This window comes from Salmo salar, chromosome ssa04 (assembly GCF_905237065.1).
Source record: "Salmo salar chromosome ssa04, Ssal_v3.1, whole genome shotgun sequence".
Classification (NCBI taxonomy): Eukaryota; Metazoa; Chordata; class Actinopteri; order Salmoniformes; family Salmonidae; genus Salmo; species Salmo salar.
The window spans coordinates 69,633,025-69,650,451 of NC_059445.1; the positions used below are offsets into that span (position 1 = coordinate 69,633,025).

At 45.5% G+C, this 17,427-nt stretch overlaps 1 protein-coding gene across 5 annotated transcripts in view; it reads right to left on the bottom strand.

Annotated features, from left to right (window-relative positions):
• LOC106603748 (rab effector Noc2) overlaps positions 1–17,427 on the bottom strand; it is a 104,535-nt gene that overhangs the window by 45,344 nt on the left and 41,764 nt on the right. For all 5 annotated transcript variants that reach the window (XM_045717289.1, XM_045717288.1, XM_014197805.2 and 2 more), the window contains one exon: positions 9,470–9,641. In XM_045717289.1, the coding sequence (XP_045573245.1) occupies positions 9,470–9,641 (172 nt within the window). The remainder of the gene's footprint in view (positions 1–9,469; positions 9,642–17,427) is intronic.

Consider the following 17,427-nt stretch of genomic DNA (forward strand, 5'->3'; position numbering starts at 1 on the left):
ACAAGCCCATAGCTCATGCTATATGATGTAATGTGAAATGTGTAATGCTATGTAATGTCTGCGTGTGCAGTGTCTTCTGAAGTGCTGATGAACCTAGTTCGTCTGTAATGTGAAATAACAGTAGACAGTATGATAATACAGTCTCAAATATTAATGTACTGGGTGTATGATTCATATTCGAATGATTATATTTCAGTGTTTCCCCTATATTCATTTAGCAGTGGCAAGCCGCTGGTGCTAAATCATTGCCGCCACTCCAATAAATATACACTGCTCAAAAAAATAAAGGGAACACTTAAACAGCACAATGTAACTCCAAGTCAATCACACTTCTGTGAAATCAAACTGTCCACTTAGGAAGCAACACTGATTGACAATAAATTTCACATGCTGTTGTGCAAATGGGATAGACAACAGGTGGAAATTATAGGCAATTAGCAAGACACCCCCAATAAAGGAGTGATTCTGCAGGTGGGGACCACAGACCACTTCTCAGTTCCTATGCTTCCTGGCTGATGTTTTGGTCACTTTTGAATGCTGGCGGTGCTTTCACTCTAGTGGTAGCATGAGACGGAGTCTACAACCCACACAAGTGGCTCAGGTAGTGCAGCTCATCCAGGATAGCACATCAATGCGAGCTGTGGCAAGAAGGTTTGCTGTGTCTGTCAGCGCTACCAGGAGACAGGCCAGTACATCAGGAGACGTGGAGGAGGCCGTAGGAGGGCAACAACCCAGCAGCAGGACCGCTACCTCCGCCTTTGTGCAAGGAGGAGCAGGAGGAGCACTGCCAGAGCCCTGCAAAATGACCTCCAGCAGGCCACAAATGTGCATGTGTCTGCTCAAACGGTCAGAAACAGACTCCATGAGGGTGGTATGAGGGCCCGATGTCCACAGGTGGGGGTTGTGCTTACAGCCCAACACCGTGCAGGACGTTTGGCATTTGCCAGAGAACACCAAGATTGGCAAATTCGCCACTGGCGCCCTGTGCTCTTCACAGATGAAAGCAGGTTCACACAGAGCACATGTGACAGACGTGACAGAGTCTGGAGACACCGTGGAGAACGTTCTGCTGCCTGCAACATCCTCCAGCATGACCGGTTTGGCGGTGGGTCAGTCATGGTGTGGGGTGGCATTTCTTTGGGGGGCCGCACAGCCCTCCATGTGCTCGCCAGAGGTAGCCTGACTGCCATTAGGTACCGAGATGAGATCCTCAGACCCCTTGTGAGACCATATGCTGGTGCGGTTGGCCCTGGGTTTCTCCTAATGCAAGACAATGCTAGACCTCGTGTGTCAGCAGTTCCTGCAAGAGGAAGGCATTAATGCTATGGACTGGCCCGCCCGTTCCCCAGACCTGAATCCAATTGAGCACATCTGGGACATCATGTCTCGCTCCATCCACCAACGCCACGTTGCACCACAGACTGTCCAGGAGTTGGCGGATGCTTTAGTCCAGGTCTGGGAGGAGATCCCTCAGGAGACCATCCGTCACCTCATCAGGTGCATGCCCAGGCGTTGTAGGGAGGTCATACAGGCACGTGGAGGCCACACACACTACTGAGCCTCATTTTGACTTGTTTTAAGGACATTACATCAAAGTTGGATCAGCCTGTAGTGTGGTTTTCCTCTTTAATTTTGAGTGTGACTCCAAATCCAGACCTCCATGGGTTGATAAATTGGATTTCCATTGATTATTTTTGTGTGATTTTGTTGTCAGCACATTCAACTATGTAAAGAAAAAAGTATTTTAAGATTATTTCTTTCATTCAGATCTAGGATGTGTTGTTAAGTGTTCCCATTATTTTTTTGAGCAGTATATTTTAAAAAGATATGATTATAATTTTCGTGATGGTAATGTAATGCGATGCTACTGGAGGCAGAGAAGTCAGGCACAGGAGAGCGGAAACTGATTTACAACGGTTGTGTTTAATAACCATAAACCACTGTCAACTGAACAATACAACAAATGGGTCAAACAAAACCCGGTAATTACCAGCATACTGTGCACATGCACTACAACAAACAATTACGGACAAGGACATGGGGGGACAGAGGGTTAAATACACAACATGTAATTGATGGAATTGGAACCAGGTGTGATGGAAGACAAGACAAAACCATTGGAAAATGAAAAGTGGATCGGCGATGGCTAGAAGGTTGGTGACATCGACCGCCAAACGCCGCCCGAACAAGGAGAGGGAACAACTTCGGCGAAGTCGTGACAGTACCCCCACCTTGACGCGCGGCTCCAGCAGCGCATCGACACCGGCCTCGGGGATGACCCGGAGGGCGAGGCGCAGGGCGATCCGGACGAAGACGGTGGAACTCCTGCAGCATTGAAGGGTCCAACACGTCTTCGACTGGAACCCAGCACCTCTCCTCCGGACCGTACCCCTCCCATACCCCGAGATACTGAAGGCCCTTCGCCCGACGCCTCGAATCCAGTATGGAGCGAACTGAGTACGCCGGGGCCCCCCCGATATCCAGAGGGGGCGGAGGAACCTCCCGCACCTCAGACTCCTGGAGCGGGCCAGCCACCACCGGCCTGAGGAGAGACACATGGAAAGAGGGGTTAATACGGTAATCGGGTGGAAGCTGTAGGCTATAACAAACCTTGTTCACTCTCCTCAGGACATTAAATGGCCCCACAAACCACGGACCCAGCTTCTGGCAGGGCAGGTGGAGGGGCAGGTTTCGGGCGAGAGCGGTGGCGATCTGCTTTCTCCTTTTGGCGCATCACAGCCTGCTGAAGGTGGACACGGACGGCTTCCCATGTCTCCTCCGCACGCCTGAACCAGTCGTCCACCGCAGGAACCTCTGTCTGACTCTGATGCCAAGGTGCCAGAACCGGCTGGTACCCCAGTACGCACTGGAAGGGAGAGAGGTTAGTGGAGGAGTGGTGGAGCGAGTTCTGGGCCATCTCGGCCCAGGGCACGAACGACGCCCACTACCCCAGCCGGTCCTGGCAACAGGACCGCAGAAACCTTCCCACATCCTGGTTCACTCTCTCCAGCTGCCCATTACTCTCGGGGTGAAACCCTGAAGTAAGGCTGATCGAGACCCCCAGACGTTCCATGAACACCTTCCTGACCCTAGATGTGAACTGGGGACCCCGATCAGACACTATATCCTCAGGCACCCCGTAGTGCCGGAACACGTGTGTAAACAAGGCCTCCGCAGTCTGTAGGGCCGTAGGGAGACCGGGCAGAGGGAGGAGACGACAGGACTTAGAGAAATGATCCACAATGACCAGGATCGCGGTGTTACCCTGTGAGAGTGGAAGATCAGTCAGAAAATCCACCGACAGGTGCCAACAAGGCCGCTGTGGAACGGGTAAGGGGTGTAGCTTACCTCTGGGCAGGTGCCTAGGAGCCTTACACTGGGCACACACCGAGCAAGAGGAAACATAAACCCTCACTTCCTTAGCCAAGGTAGGCCACCAGTACCTCCCGCTCAAACAGCGCAATGTCCGACTGATCCCAGGATGAAAAGAGGAGGGTGACGTGTGGGCCCAATAGATCAACCGGTCACGAACAACAGACGGGACGTACAGATGCCCAGCGGGACACAGGACGGGAGCGGGCTCTGCACGTAACGCCTGCTCTATGTCCGTGTCCAGCTCCCACACTACAGGCGCCACCAGGCAGGAGGCGGGGAGTATGGGAGTGGGATCCATGGGCCGCTCCTCTGAGTCATACAGCCGGGACAATGCGTCTGCCTTCACGGTCTGGGAGCCTGATCTGTAGGAAAGGGTAAACACAAAACGGGTGAAAAACATGGCCCACCTAGCCTGGCGAGGGTTCAGTCTCCTCGCTGCCCAGATGTACTCCAGATTGCGGTGTTCAGTCCAGATGAGAAAAGGGTGTCTAGCCCCCTCAAGCCAATGTCTCCACGTCTTCAAGGCCTTGACGACAGCCAACAGCTCCTGGTCCCCGACGTCATAGTTTCGCTTCACTGGGCTGAGCTTCTTCGAGAAGAAGGCACAGGGGCGGAGCTTCAGTGGCGTACCTGAGCGCTGAGAGAGCACCGCTCCTATCCCAGCCTCGAACGCCAAAGAGGGATCCGGATGGGCCAGCACGGGAGCCGAGGTAAATAGAGCCCTCAGGTGACTAAAAGCCTTGTCCGCCTCACCCGACCACTGCAAATGCACCGGGCCCCCCTTCAGCAGTGAGGTAATGGGAGCCGCTACCTGACCAAAACCTTAGATAAACCTCCGGTAGTAGTTGGCAAACCCTAAGAACCGCTGCACCTCATTTACCGTGGTGGGAGTCGGCCAATTACGCACGGCTGAAATGCGGTCACTCTCCATCTCCACCCCTGAGGTGGAAATGCGATACCCTAGGAAGGAGACGGATTGCTGGAAAAACAAGCATTTCTCAGCCTTGACGTACAGGTCATGCTCCAACAGGCGACCAAGCACCCTGCGCACCAGGGACACATGCTCGGCGCGTGTAGCGGAGTATATCAGAATGTCATCAATATACACTACACCCTGCCCGTGCAGGTCCCTGAAAATCTCGTCTACAAAGGCTTGGAAGACTGATGGAGCATTCATCAACCCATACGGCATGACGAGGTACTCATAGTGCCCTGAGGTGGTACTGAAAGCCGTCTTCCACTCGTCTCCCTCTCGGATACGTACCAGCTTGTAAGCGCTCCTGAGATCTAGTTTGGTGAAGAAGCGCGCCCCGTGCATTGACTCAATCGCTGTGGCTATGAGTGGTAGCGGGTAACTATACCTCACAGTGATCTGGTTCAGACCCCGATAGTCAATACATGGGCGCAGACCTCCCTCCTTCTTCTCCACAAAAAAGAAACTCGAAGAGACGGGTGAAGTGGAGGACCAAATGTACCCCTGATGCAGGGATTCGGAGACATATGTTTCCATAGCCTCCGTCTCCGCCTGTGAGAGGGGATACACGTGACTCCTGGGAAGTGCAGCGTCTACCAGGAGATTTATCGCACAATCGCCCCATCGATGGGGTGGTAATTGAGTCGCCTTCTTTTTAGAGAAGGCGAGAGCCAAATCGGCATATTTAGGGGGAATGCGCACAGTGGAGACCTGGTCAGGACTTTCCACCGTAGTAGCACCAACGGAAACCCCTAAACACCTCCCCGAGCACTCCTGCGACCACCTCGTGAGAGCCCTCTGTGGCCAAGAAACAGTGGGGTCATGACAAACTAACCAGGGTAGGCCTAGCACCACGGGAAACGCAGGAGATTCAATAAGGAAGAGACTAATTCTCTCTTTGTGCCCCCCCTGCGTCACCATGCCCAGAGGAGAGGTGGCCTCCCTGATCAAACCTGACCCTAATGGTCGACTATCTAAGGCATGAACGGGGAAGGGCACAGCCACGGGAACAATGGGGATTCCTAAACTATGGGCGAACGATCTATCTATAAAATTCCCAGTCGCGCCTGAATCGACGAGCGCCTTATGCTGGGAATGCGGGGAAAACTCATAAAAAGTGACATAGACAAACATATGAGCAACAGAGGGCTCTGGGTGAGAATGGTGTCGGCTCACCTGGGGTGACGCCAAAGATCCCCAGAGGAGCCAACCCGGCACCGATGGGCAGTGTGACCTCTGCGGCCACAGATGGTGCACAAGCTGGAACCCCCTCTGGTCTCCCTGCGCACTGCCCCTTCCAGCTCCATAGGTATCGGAGAGGGGTGCGGGTGGATGGAACCACCAGACCCCGATCTGAACGTCCGCGGGTAGCCAGCAGGTTGTCCAGCCGGATGGACAGGTCCACCAGCTGGTCGAACGTGAGAGTGGTGTCTCTGCAGGCCAACTCCCGACGGACGTCATTGCACAGACTGCAGCGGTAATGGTTGATCAGGGCCCTGTTGTTCCATCCCGCGCCGGCAGCCAGGGTCCTAAACTCCAGGGTGAACACCTGGGCGCTCCTCGTCTCCTGCCTCAGATGGAGGAGGTGCTCACCCGCCGCGGGTGATCGAAGACTGCCCGGAAACAGCGGGTGAAGTCCTCAAACTGGTGCAACGCCGCATCTCCCTCTCTCCACACGGCGTTGGCCCACGCCAGGGCTTTCCCGGTGAGGCACGAGACGAGGGCGGATACCCTCTCACGGCCCGGAGCCGGGTGGACGGTGGCCAGGTATAGATCCATTTGTAAAATGAACCCCTGGCAATTCGCAGCCTTCCCATCGTATTCCTGGGGCAGGGAGAGACGAATCCCACTGGGACCAGGATGAAGAGGGGCGCTCAGTGGAGACTCTGGTTGTGCTGGTGGAGGCGCTGGAAGAACTCCCTGTCTCTCCCAGCGGTCCATTGTCTGGACAACGCGGTCCATGGTGGTGCCAAGATGTTGGAGCATTGCTGCGTGCTCCCGGATACGCTCCTCCACCCCTATACCCGGGGTACCTGCTCCTGCTGACTCCATAGTTTTGGTCCGTATTTCTGTAATGCGATGCTACTGGCGGCAGAGAAGTCAGGCGCAGGAGAGCGGAAACTGATTTACAACGGTTGTGTTTAATTACCATAAACCACCGTCAACAGAACAATACAATAAATGGGTCAAACAAAACCCGATCAATACCAGCATACCGTGCACAAGCACTACAACAAACAATTACGGACAAGGACATGGGGGGGAACAGAGGGTTAAATACATAACATGTAATTGATGGAATTGGAACCAGGTGTGATGGAAGACAAGACAAAACCAATGGAAAATGAAAAGTGGATCGGCGATGGCTAGAAGGTCGGTGACGTCGACCGCTGCCCGAACAAGGAGAGGGACCAACTTCGGCGGAAGTCATTACAGGTAAAATGTTGGCAGTGTAAACTTAAAACAACAAAAAACATATATAAAGTATGTTGAAAAGATAACAGAACTCTATATACTGTATGTTTAAATAAGATCATCATTCAAAACTAACAATCAACAATAAAAAAACTAGACAGTTCCCAAAATGTCTTGGCATGGGGCCCTCAATGATTTTGTTATAATGTTTGAGTCACTCAGATAGCATAATAACAGCATAAGCTATGGCAAAATGTGTAAAATTGCAGGGAACTATCTTTAAAACGGTCAAATGTTCTCTCCGCCCCATGGAAAAATGTGTAGAATAGTAGGAAAGTAGCTTTAAAACATTTTTTTTCTTCTCTCAGCCCCATGAAGGGAGACTTTATAGAAATCCCCTTAAAAATCCCACAGGTCCACACCCTGACAGGCAGATGTGTAGTGACCTACAGTATACATAAAAAGACAAACCCACCCACCCACCCACCCACCCACCCACCCACCCACACACACACAGTTCATGTGTATTAAACTATATAGGATATGCACAAACACACAAGGTACAGTGAGTGTGCTATGCAGCACACACGCACAACGTGCACAACACAGATAAAAACCCAACGATCTGTTATTCTTGATTCAATGAAGTAGTTCAGTGTGTGATTCACTGAACTACTTCATTGAATCAAGAATAACAGATTGTTGGGTATTTATCTGTGTTACACACCATTTATTTAGCATAAATCGTTCTTTTGTGCTCGCTCTTTTTAAAAGGGTTAAGCAAATTGCAACCAGCTGCTCGCTATTTCAGGTAGTTTTTGACATCAATTTAATCTTTATTAATGGACCAGTCCTGGCAATAATGCAGTGGGTTTTCTTTCTCTTTCAAGATGCAGTCATAAATATGATGCTGTTTAAGAGGTGGTCTGAGGGGCGTCACCTCACTTTCAATTTGGGGCCAATTAACATACATGTATGTATGCAAAGGTTTGAGAACATGAATTCAATGTCAGAATGTTGAAATCTAAATCTAAAATGGCACTAACTGCTTACCAAACTCAGGGTGGTATACGCTAAGCTCAGACAGCTGTTTTTCGCTCAGGATTCAATAAATACTAAAGGCTTCAGTTATGGCCTTGTGATAGAGAATAAACAGAGGAGACGCTCACATATCTATTGAGGAAAATGCAGCGACAAACGCTTTTAGAATAGCTTAGGAGGACGGTCAGAAACACATCTGTGGCCTTGCATCAAAGGCTGTTTGTTCATTCCCCAGGTGACTCATAGCAAATATGTGGCATAATGGAGCTCAGAGGCCCCCAGCTAGCCATTCAACATCAGAGATGAGGAGCTTGGCCCTGAGAAACACCATAGAAAACATAGATGAGGCCTTTAGAAAGGGAGACTTGCATTCTAAGGCAATGATACTTTTGACCTTGTTGGTTATAAAGCTGTGAGAGTAAGTGTCCACCTTTTTATCAAAATGCTATAGTGATTGTAAGGTGCATCCAAAGCACAACTGCAGATAATATATATAATGTTTTATACTGTAGCTCCACAGAGACAATAGACAGTGATGATGATGCATCTCCCTCTTATCATTGTCATGTTATCAGATTTGACAACTGAAGATAAATGGCAAAAAAGATCTGGATTCACCTTCCCTTGTAGGGAGGAGATATTGGACCTGAAGCAGCCCACACATATCAGAAAAAAAAATTCTTAACCTTGCTTCTCTAAAACTGTGAGAGTAAAACAGCAAAATGAGGAGTTGACTGGATGTCCTTTGGGTGGTGAACCATTCTTGATATGCATGGGAAACCCAGCAGCATTGCAGTTCTTGACACACTCAAACTGGTGTGTCTGGAACATATGAATGGCACACATACACAATCCATGTCTCAATTGTTTCGAGGCTTAAAAATCCTTCTTTATCCTGTATCCTCTACTTCATCGACACTAATTGAATTGGATTTAACAAATTACATCAATAAGGGACCATAGCTTTCAGCTGGATTCAGCTGGTCAGTGTATGTCATGGAAAGAGCACTGTTTTTTACACTCTGTGTATACTATGTACTAACCATACTACACACTATTTAGAACATACTATTCAGTAAAAATGTATGTAAGCAACAAAACAACATACTAAGCTAATCCATGCAAAGAAGGCGTTATCTTAAGTGCAATTGGGTTGTTCCACGCCATTCGTTCATTAAGGCACAGCCCATCCCCTTTATCCAATTATCAGCTTTTGTCAAACACGTGTGTAGGAAAATACTATTATTTTCCTCAATAGTGTGCAGCGAATTCATGCTAAATGAAAAACGTAAATAAATATGACATCCTGGCATTTAATGTACTAATTTGTAAAAGTTTCACATACTATTATACTCTTTTCTTTACTACCCAAAAAGCCTACTAATATTATGAGTTTTCGGACACGCCCAGTGAAGCGTCATCCTAATCAAACATGGACTTAAAGAGTATTCTAAAATCTAAGGTCATCTCTATGTCACTGTTTTGTAACTTTACAAAAACAAACTGAAATCATGATGAATTTCTGTCTTATAAAGAACTGATGTTTTTTTTCAGTTCAAGCATGTCTCAAAAGAAGCCGCAACAGGACACCAAATGTACCCATTTTAAACTATTCCAAATAAGGAATAACTGCATTACAGTGGACATGGGGAGTGACTGACTGACCTTTGCTGTGTGCCCATGTGTAGGTGCGGCTGACAGTGGAACTCCTGGCCATCTTCTGCCCTCCTCCATTGGCTCCTCGCAGTCCCAGAGGAGCACCACTCGGCCCCTCCTTCCCAGGGTACACGTACTTGGGCATGAACTTGTAGAACCAGGCTCCAGAGCGCTTCCACACCTGGATAACACATACAAAAGGGTTGTCGTCAGTTTTGAGGACAAATGTGTGAGTGCCTACTAGTTCAATTAGTACTTTTTCAGTTTTCATACGTTTTCTCTAGTTTCCTGGATACCGAACGTGGCCCTGGTTTACAAATTGCGAGGCGCAACCTCACATCAGACAAACATTGAAAATGTGCAATTTGCATACAGTATATTAAACATAAAATATGACAGCTTTTCCATGCATACCCAAAAGGAAAATAACAATAATTTCAAAGACACAGATTGGTCTAAAAGCAATGTCTGAGCTCCAATAGGCCACAACAGTCTTGTCTGGAGAAGCACTGACAGTCTCCTGACAAAAGCATGCTAACAAACTGGAGGTGGGCGCTAGGCTCACCACCGTTCAGTGCTGTGGGCAAGCCATGTGCCACTAATGGACAGCAGGCACTAAAATGTCAGGGCCGATAGCAGCTGCTCCAGAGTTGGCAAGTGCCACATCCTAGTTGGAAACATTTCCTCATTTCTGCCGGCCTACTGCATTATCACATTTTATCAAGAAGGCAACATTTTCACATTTGTATCAGCAAGTAAGCTCCCCGAAACCCCCTGAAAATCAGCAGGAAGAAGTAAGCATTCCAAAAATGATGTTCTCATTCCGGCTTCCACTTTGGGCGAATGTACAGTGAGGGAAAAAAGTATTTGATCCCCTGTTGATTTTGTACATTTGCCCACTGACAAAGAAATGATCAGTCTATAATTTTAATGGTAGGTTTATTTGAACAGAATAGAGACAGAATAACAACAACAAAAAATCCAGAAAAACACATGTCAAAAATGTTATAAATTGATTTGCATTTTAATGAGGGAAATAAGTATTTGACCCCCTCTCAATCAGAAAGATTTCTGGCTCCCAGGTGTCTTTTATACAGGTAATGAGCTGAGATTAGGAGCACACTCTCAAAGGGAGTGCTCCTAATCTCAGTTTGTTACCTGTATAAAAGACACCTTTCCACAGAAGCAATCAATCAATCAGATTCCAAACTCTCCACCATGGCCAACACCAAAGAGCTCTCCAAGGATGTCAGGGACAAGATTGTAGACCTACACAAGGCTGGAATGGGCTACAAGACCATCGCCAAGCAGCTTGGTGAGAAGGTGACAACAGTTAGTGCGATTATTCACAAATGGAAGAAACACAAAAAAACTGTCAATCTCCCTTGGCCTGGGGCTCCATGCAAGATCTCACCTCGTGGAGTTGCAATGATCATGAGAACGGTGAGGAATCAGCCCCGAACGACACGGGAGAATCTTGTCAATGATCTCAAGGCAGCTGGGACCATAGTCACCAAGAAAACAATTGGTAACACACTACGCCGTGAAGGACTGAAATCCTGCAGCACCCGCAAGGTCCCCCTGCTCAAGAAAGCACGTATACATGCCCGTCTGAAGTTTGCCAATGAACATCTGAATGACTCAGAGGACAACTGGGTGAAAGTGTTGTGGTCAGATGAGACCAAAATGGAGCTCTTTGGCATCAACTCAACTCGCCATGTTTGGAGGAGTAGGAATGCTGCCTATGACCCCAAGAACACCATCCCCACCGTCAAACATGGAGGTGGAAACATGCTTTGGGGGTGTTTTTCTGCTAAGGGGACAGGACAACTTCACCGCATCAAAGGGACGATGGACGGGGCCATGTACCATCAAATCTTGGGTGAGAACCTCCTTCCCTCAGCCAGGGCATTGAAAATGGGTCGTGGATGGGTATTCCAGCATGACAATGACCCAAAACACACGGCCAAGGCAACAAAGGACTGGCTCAAGAACAAGCACATTAAGGTCCTGGAGTGGCCTAGCCAGTCTCCAGATTAATCCCATAGAAAATCTGTGGAGGGAGCTGAAGGTTCGAGTTGCCAAACGTCAGCCTCGAAACCTTAATGACTTGGAGCAGATCTGCAAAGAGGAATGGGACAAAATCTTTCCTGAGATGTGTGCAAACCTGGTGGCCAACTACAAGAAACATCTGACCTCTGTGATTGCCAACAAGGGTTTTGCCACCAAGTACTAAGTCAGGTTTTGCAGAGGGGTCAAATACTTATTTCCCTCATTAAAATTTGTTTTTCTGGATTTTTTGTTGTTGTTATTCTGTCTCTCACTGTTCAAATAAACCTACCATTAAAATTATAGACTGATAATTTCTTTGTCAGTGGGCAATTGTACAAAATCAGCAGGGGATCAAATACTTTTTTCCCTCACTGTATGTACAACTCAAGTACACTGTACTGAATTGAAAAGAAATGCCTTTTTTCCTCATAACCTATAGTCAGTAATTAAGAATATCATTTTTTACTCAAACTATCAAGTCAGTTTCTGAAATAAATGATGCAATTGCATGGTAACCATGCATTAAGATTCAAATTCTTGGATGACCATGGAGCTCAAATGAAAGGTTAGAGAACTGTTTTCTAGTAAATAAGGTTTAAACTGTATTTCTTTGAACCCTGTACTTCTATTTCAAATAAAATCAAATAAAATTGTATTAGTCACATGCGCCGAATACGACAGGTGTAGACCTTACAGTGAAATGCTTACTTAAGAGCCCCTAACCTGTATATATACACATCAGCTTTCCTACAAAACGAACATGCCAGAGAACAAAACCAATAGAAACGTGTCAAATTTAAATGGACAAATTCACCGGGTGCAAAGGGATGACAGGCACTCTCATAACCTGTCTTTACAACAGACGTGACAGAGATGTATTGCATTGATCTCTTTACATTCAATTATTTATCATAGGAGGGGGAGAAATAACAAAAAGGTAAAAGCTGCCAGGCGCAATTTCTCTCATTATTTAATCACGGTAGTAGTCATTATGGTAAAGGAAGAGCATGCTCTACTGGGGAATCACAACTGTCACGTCAAGGACAACATAAAGGGGGGAGATGGTGGTGAGGCAACTTTCTCCACGTCAGGTCCCATAATATGGGTCTTCATTATCTTAGCTGCCAGGTTGAGGGGGCTGTAATCTAGGTTAACAAGCACAGAATAGGTCCACCTTTCATTCATGGTTAAACATGTAGCAGGCGTGCTGTTAGCGACTGTGCTCCGCCGAGGCCACAGGATTGATGTCTGTGATGGGAGTTATGTAGCACAGCTTCTTTTTGTTCTTGAAATGACTGTTTAAAGACTGTTTGATGAGTTCCTCTGGGTGTACATGCAGTGACGCATCTACTTTATTAAAGAACATACACAGCAGAAATCACCCCTGGAGAACACAACCAAATGTACGAAATTCGTGTTTTTTTTTTCTTAGTAATCTTTTGCTGCAGATCACAAGAAAGAGTGATGCAAGGTGGAAATTACAATGATACTGCAAAGATGAGTATTTGGCTATAATAGGATTACAAGCAGTCGTCCGAAAAACTGTTTTGTTAAAATGTATAATCTAACATCCTCCCCAACAAAAATATGTAAATCCTCTGTTATAAAGCCGAGGATTTATAGAGTAAAAGCAACTAGAGTTCAGAAAACAAACTTAATTTCCTTGACAAACAATCAAAGTGCAATGTCATTAGCTCCTGCTTTTCAATTCAAGATAAACATATTGGATGAGAGACTCATGTCAGTGAGTTTGCCCGTTGTTTGCCTCATCAATTCAGCATGTAACATGCACAAGAACGCTGTATTGACAATATGTCAATCAACTACACTAAGGATTTGTCATCGAAGTAAGAAGTAATGTCATCTTTCACCAGGCAGGAAAAAAACACATTGCTTAATGCAGGAATGGGGAACCGGCGGCCCACGTTTTGTAGACCCTCGGATCAATTCCCCCCTCCCCCCAAAAGAAAAACTCAGTCGGGGTCTCAACTTACTGTTTCGATTTAGAATAGTAGTATACACAAGGTGCAATTTTGAAATTTGATTGTGCATCAGCAGTTTTTCTCTTGTTATGTCAGTCACTGATAAGTTTTGATTGCTAATTTAGTTTAGCAGCCAGCTATCTAAACTTCTTATCTTGTTAAAAACATGCAAACATTTCTCTCCACCCGATAGAAATATGTGTAGAATTGCAGGTGTCTCTCCGCTGTCAAGAAGGGGGCCACTAAAATGTTTTGCTCGATTTGTGTGAATGGGGGGGATGTGGGTACGCAGACCCACCAGCAACTGCGGCCCCTCATGATTTCAGATTGTTTGTGGCCCCCACTCCCTTCAAAGTTGTCCATCCCTGACTTAATGGTAACTTCTATGTGGAGTGTGAAGAAATAAAGATATGCATATAATTGAAAATATGTTCATGTTTAGAATATTCATCAGTCTGACTAGCTTCACTATTTTTTCTGGTCTCAAAAACCTTTATACATTTCATACTGTTAGTTCAGTGAAGACACAATCTGCCTTAGAACGGGGAAAGACTGCAGTACAAACAAGATATGAACCACTTTTCAAAGAGGAATGACTTGCGGTGTAGGTTAGCAGCACAGCGCTGATAAACCATGCTGAGAAACCCACAGCTGTACAGATGGCATCTTTGAAATTAGACAACAGAAACAGGAGACGGCTGCTGGGGTTTGGCACAGGTGTAACCACAGTGATATGAGACGTGTGAGTGGAAAACTGTGGATCTTTACTAGAGCGTACAGCCCATCTCCAGACTTGTTTTTCATTGGGAAGACAGATGGACACAGTGAGAACCACTGAATGCCATGATAGACAGCCCATATACACCGTGGACTGTTACAATACACATTTTATCATCAATTGCAGGGCAGGTCTGCCAAAGACAGAAAAAGAGACAGGAACTTACTTTACAAAAAAGCATTCACCTGTTTTAAAATAAGTAACACTACTTTTATTAAATCCCTCAGACTACAACAGTTGCCAGTGAGTATCAAACAACAAATTGAGATAAGCTTATAAGGAGAATTACCATAAGGTAAACATCCATGCAGGTAACACCAAACTATTACCAATACAATCCAGGTATTCTCCAGCCAATTACCAATTGTGCTTCAATAGTGCCACGCCTATCCAAGCATTAATTTCCCTTTCACTATTCGACAGATTTGGGACGTGCCAATTGAAATGGAAATCGCGGCAAACAATTTCCTTTCAGGCATTTTAATTAGTGGGTATGATAAGATAACATCTTTAATTTGCATGGGGAGAGGCAGTGTTTCGTGAAATTAGTTCTCTGGGTGCGGTGCATGGCCGGTCAGACCGGCGACTGGATCGGGAGTTAAAGTCAGTGGGCTTGGGGAGGAGCAGCGAGCCAAAACTCTATTAGTGCCACCCGGATCCACTGTGTCACACTGACAAAAAGGGTCAGCCCCGGGAGAGGTTGAGCGGCACTAACCACTAATACTCCGGCGCTAATGTGTGGAGAGTGACCGGCCGGAACGGGGAACACAGCCACTGGGCCGGGGCCCAGGAGGTCTAAATAAGTTCCCCTAGTGGGGTGCATCGACCTCAAGAGCAAACTCCACTTATTGGTGGTAACAGATGTCACACAGTCTAGAGAAAATCATTGACATTGATTACAGTCTAAATTTCTTCACATTTACTCCAGTTTAATGTGATTTTACTTTCACAGGAGACCCAGAAAATCGGGAACATTCCCAGAACATTAGCTAAGATTGCCATTAAGGTAAGATTGATATTAACTTCCGAATTCAATTGTGTGTATATATATATGCAGGAGGGACTGGTGCACTTCACAAAATAGATGGCATCATGAGGCGGGAAAATATGTGGATATATTGAAGCAACATCTCAAGACACCAGTCAGGAAGTTAAAGCTTGGTCACAAATGGACAATGACCCCCAAGCATACTTCCAAAGTTGTGGCAAAATGGCTTAAGGACAACAAAGTCAAGGTATTGGAGTGGCCATCACAAAGCCCTGACCTCAATCCTATAGAACATTTCTGGACAGAACTGAAAAAGCGTGTGCGAGCAAGGAGGCCTACAAATCTGACTGAGTTACACCAGCTCTGTCAGGAGGAATGGGCCAAAATTCACCCAACTTATTGTGGGGAAGCTTGTGGAAGGCTACCTGAAACGTTTGACCCAAGTTAAACAATTTAAAGGCAATGCTACCAAATACTAACTGAGTGTATGTAAACTTCTGACCCACTGGGAATGTGATGAAATAAATAATTCTGACATTTCACATTCTTAAAATAAAGTGGTGATCCTAACTGACCTAAGACAGGGAATTTTTACTGGGATTAAATGTCAGGAATTGTGAAAAACTGAGTTTAAATGTATTTGGCTAAGGTGTATGTAAACCTCCGACTTCAACTGTATATCTATATATATAAAACCTTAACTAGGGTTTTATCTAACATTAAAAAAAAAGAATTATTGACTAAAATGTTGTGCACAACATCTTTAACAACCACCACAGAACATTCCCCAAAAGTTATCATTAGGTTTCCACGTAATGTAATAACACAATGTACCAGTAATGTTTTCCGAGCAAACCAAAATTAGTTCTGTGAAAGTTCCTAGAAAATGTGTTAGGTCGTGGCAAATTTACATAAAAACTGTCCATTCGTGGTGATGATTACAGAATCACCTGATGTTGCACGAAATATCCTTTAAGACATTTAATCTGTTATTTAAAGGTTCCCAGAATGTTTCATTAGGTTGTGGGAACCATCTGGTGGGTATATTGTGGGGACATCACAAAAGATATGTTCCCAAAAAACACAATAACTGTCGAGTTATGCAGATGATTCTACAATGTTTGTTTAAGGGCGCAAAAAAACATTCACCTGATGTTACAAGAACGTTCCCAGATCACATTGTCTGTTCTTTAACCCAATGAGTCCCACGGTAAAGTTGGTGCGTTTTGGACTTTAACCCCTTTTAAACATTGTGTGTCTGAGCTACAGACTTCTGGGTTATACCATTGGATTCGTAAATAACAACCATTGGGGGCTGAACCTGAGCAGTGTTTGTGAGACAAGGGTGGATCCCGAAGGGGCCCGGGCCCCGTTCTTTTTTCAAAAATGTCTGTAGAGTCTGAATGGTTTGAGCTACAAACTATTAAAAGCTATCTATGAAAAGCTGATGTTGCTGGGGTCTCAGGACTGATAAGGTTAAAGGTTCCCAGAATGTTTCATTAGGTTGTGGTTACATTGTGGGGGCATTTTTTATTTTTTTATTTATTAATTTATTTTTTATTTAACCGTTATTTAACTAGGCAAGTCAGTTGCCTAACTCCAATAAATGTGTATAGAAAGTTAGCAAAAATAGATAAGATCTTGCTACCATGGAAAGGAAAATACCTGTCTATTTGTGGAAAAAAATCACCCTGATTAACTCTTTAGTCATATCCCAGTTTACCTATTTGCTTATGGTTTTGCCTACACCCAGTGACCTGCTTTTTAAATTATATGAACAAAAAATATTCCATTTTATTTTGAACGGCAAGCCAGACAAAATTAAAAGGGCCTATTTATATAACGAATATGAATTCGGAGGGCAGAAACTATTAAATATTAAAGCATTAGACCTCTGACTAAAGGCATCAGTCATACAAAAGTTCTACTTAAATCCAAACTGGTTCTCTAGTAAATTGGTAAGAATGTCTCATGCTATGTTCAAGAAGGGCCTTTTTCCCTTTATTCAGATTACATCTGCTCACTTTCAGTTGTTTGAAAAGGAAATAATCTCCAAAATATCGTTATTTTTTTAAACAAGCCTTAGAAAGTTGGTTGCAATTTCAGTTTAATCCACCCGAAAAGACAGAACAAATAACACAACAAATAGTGGTTAAACTCAAATATA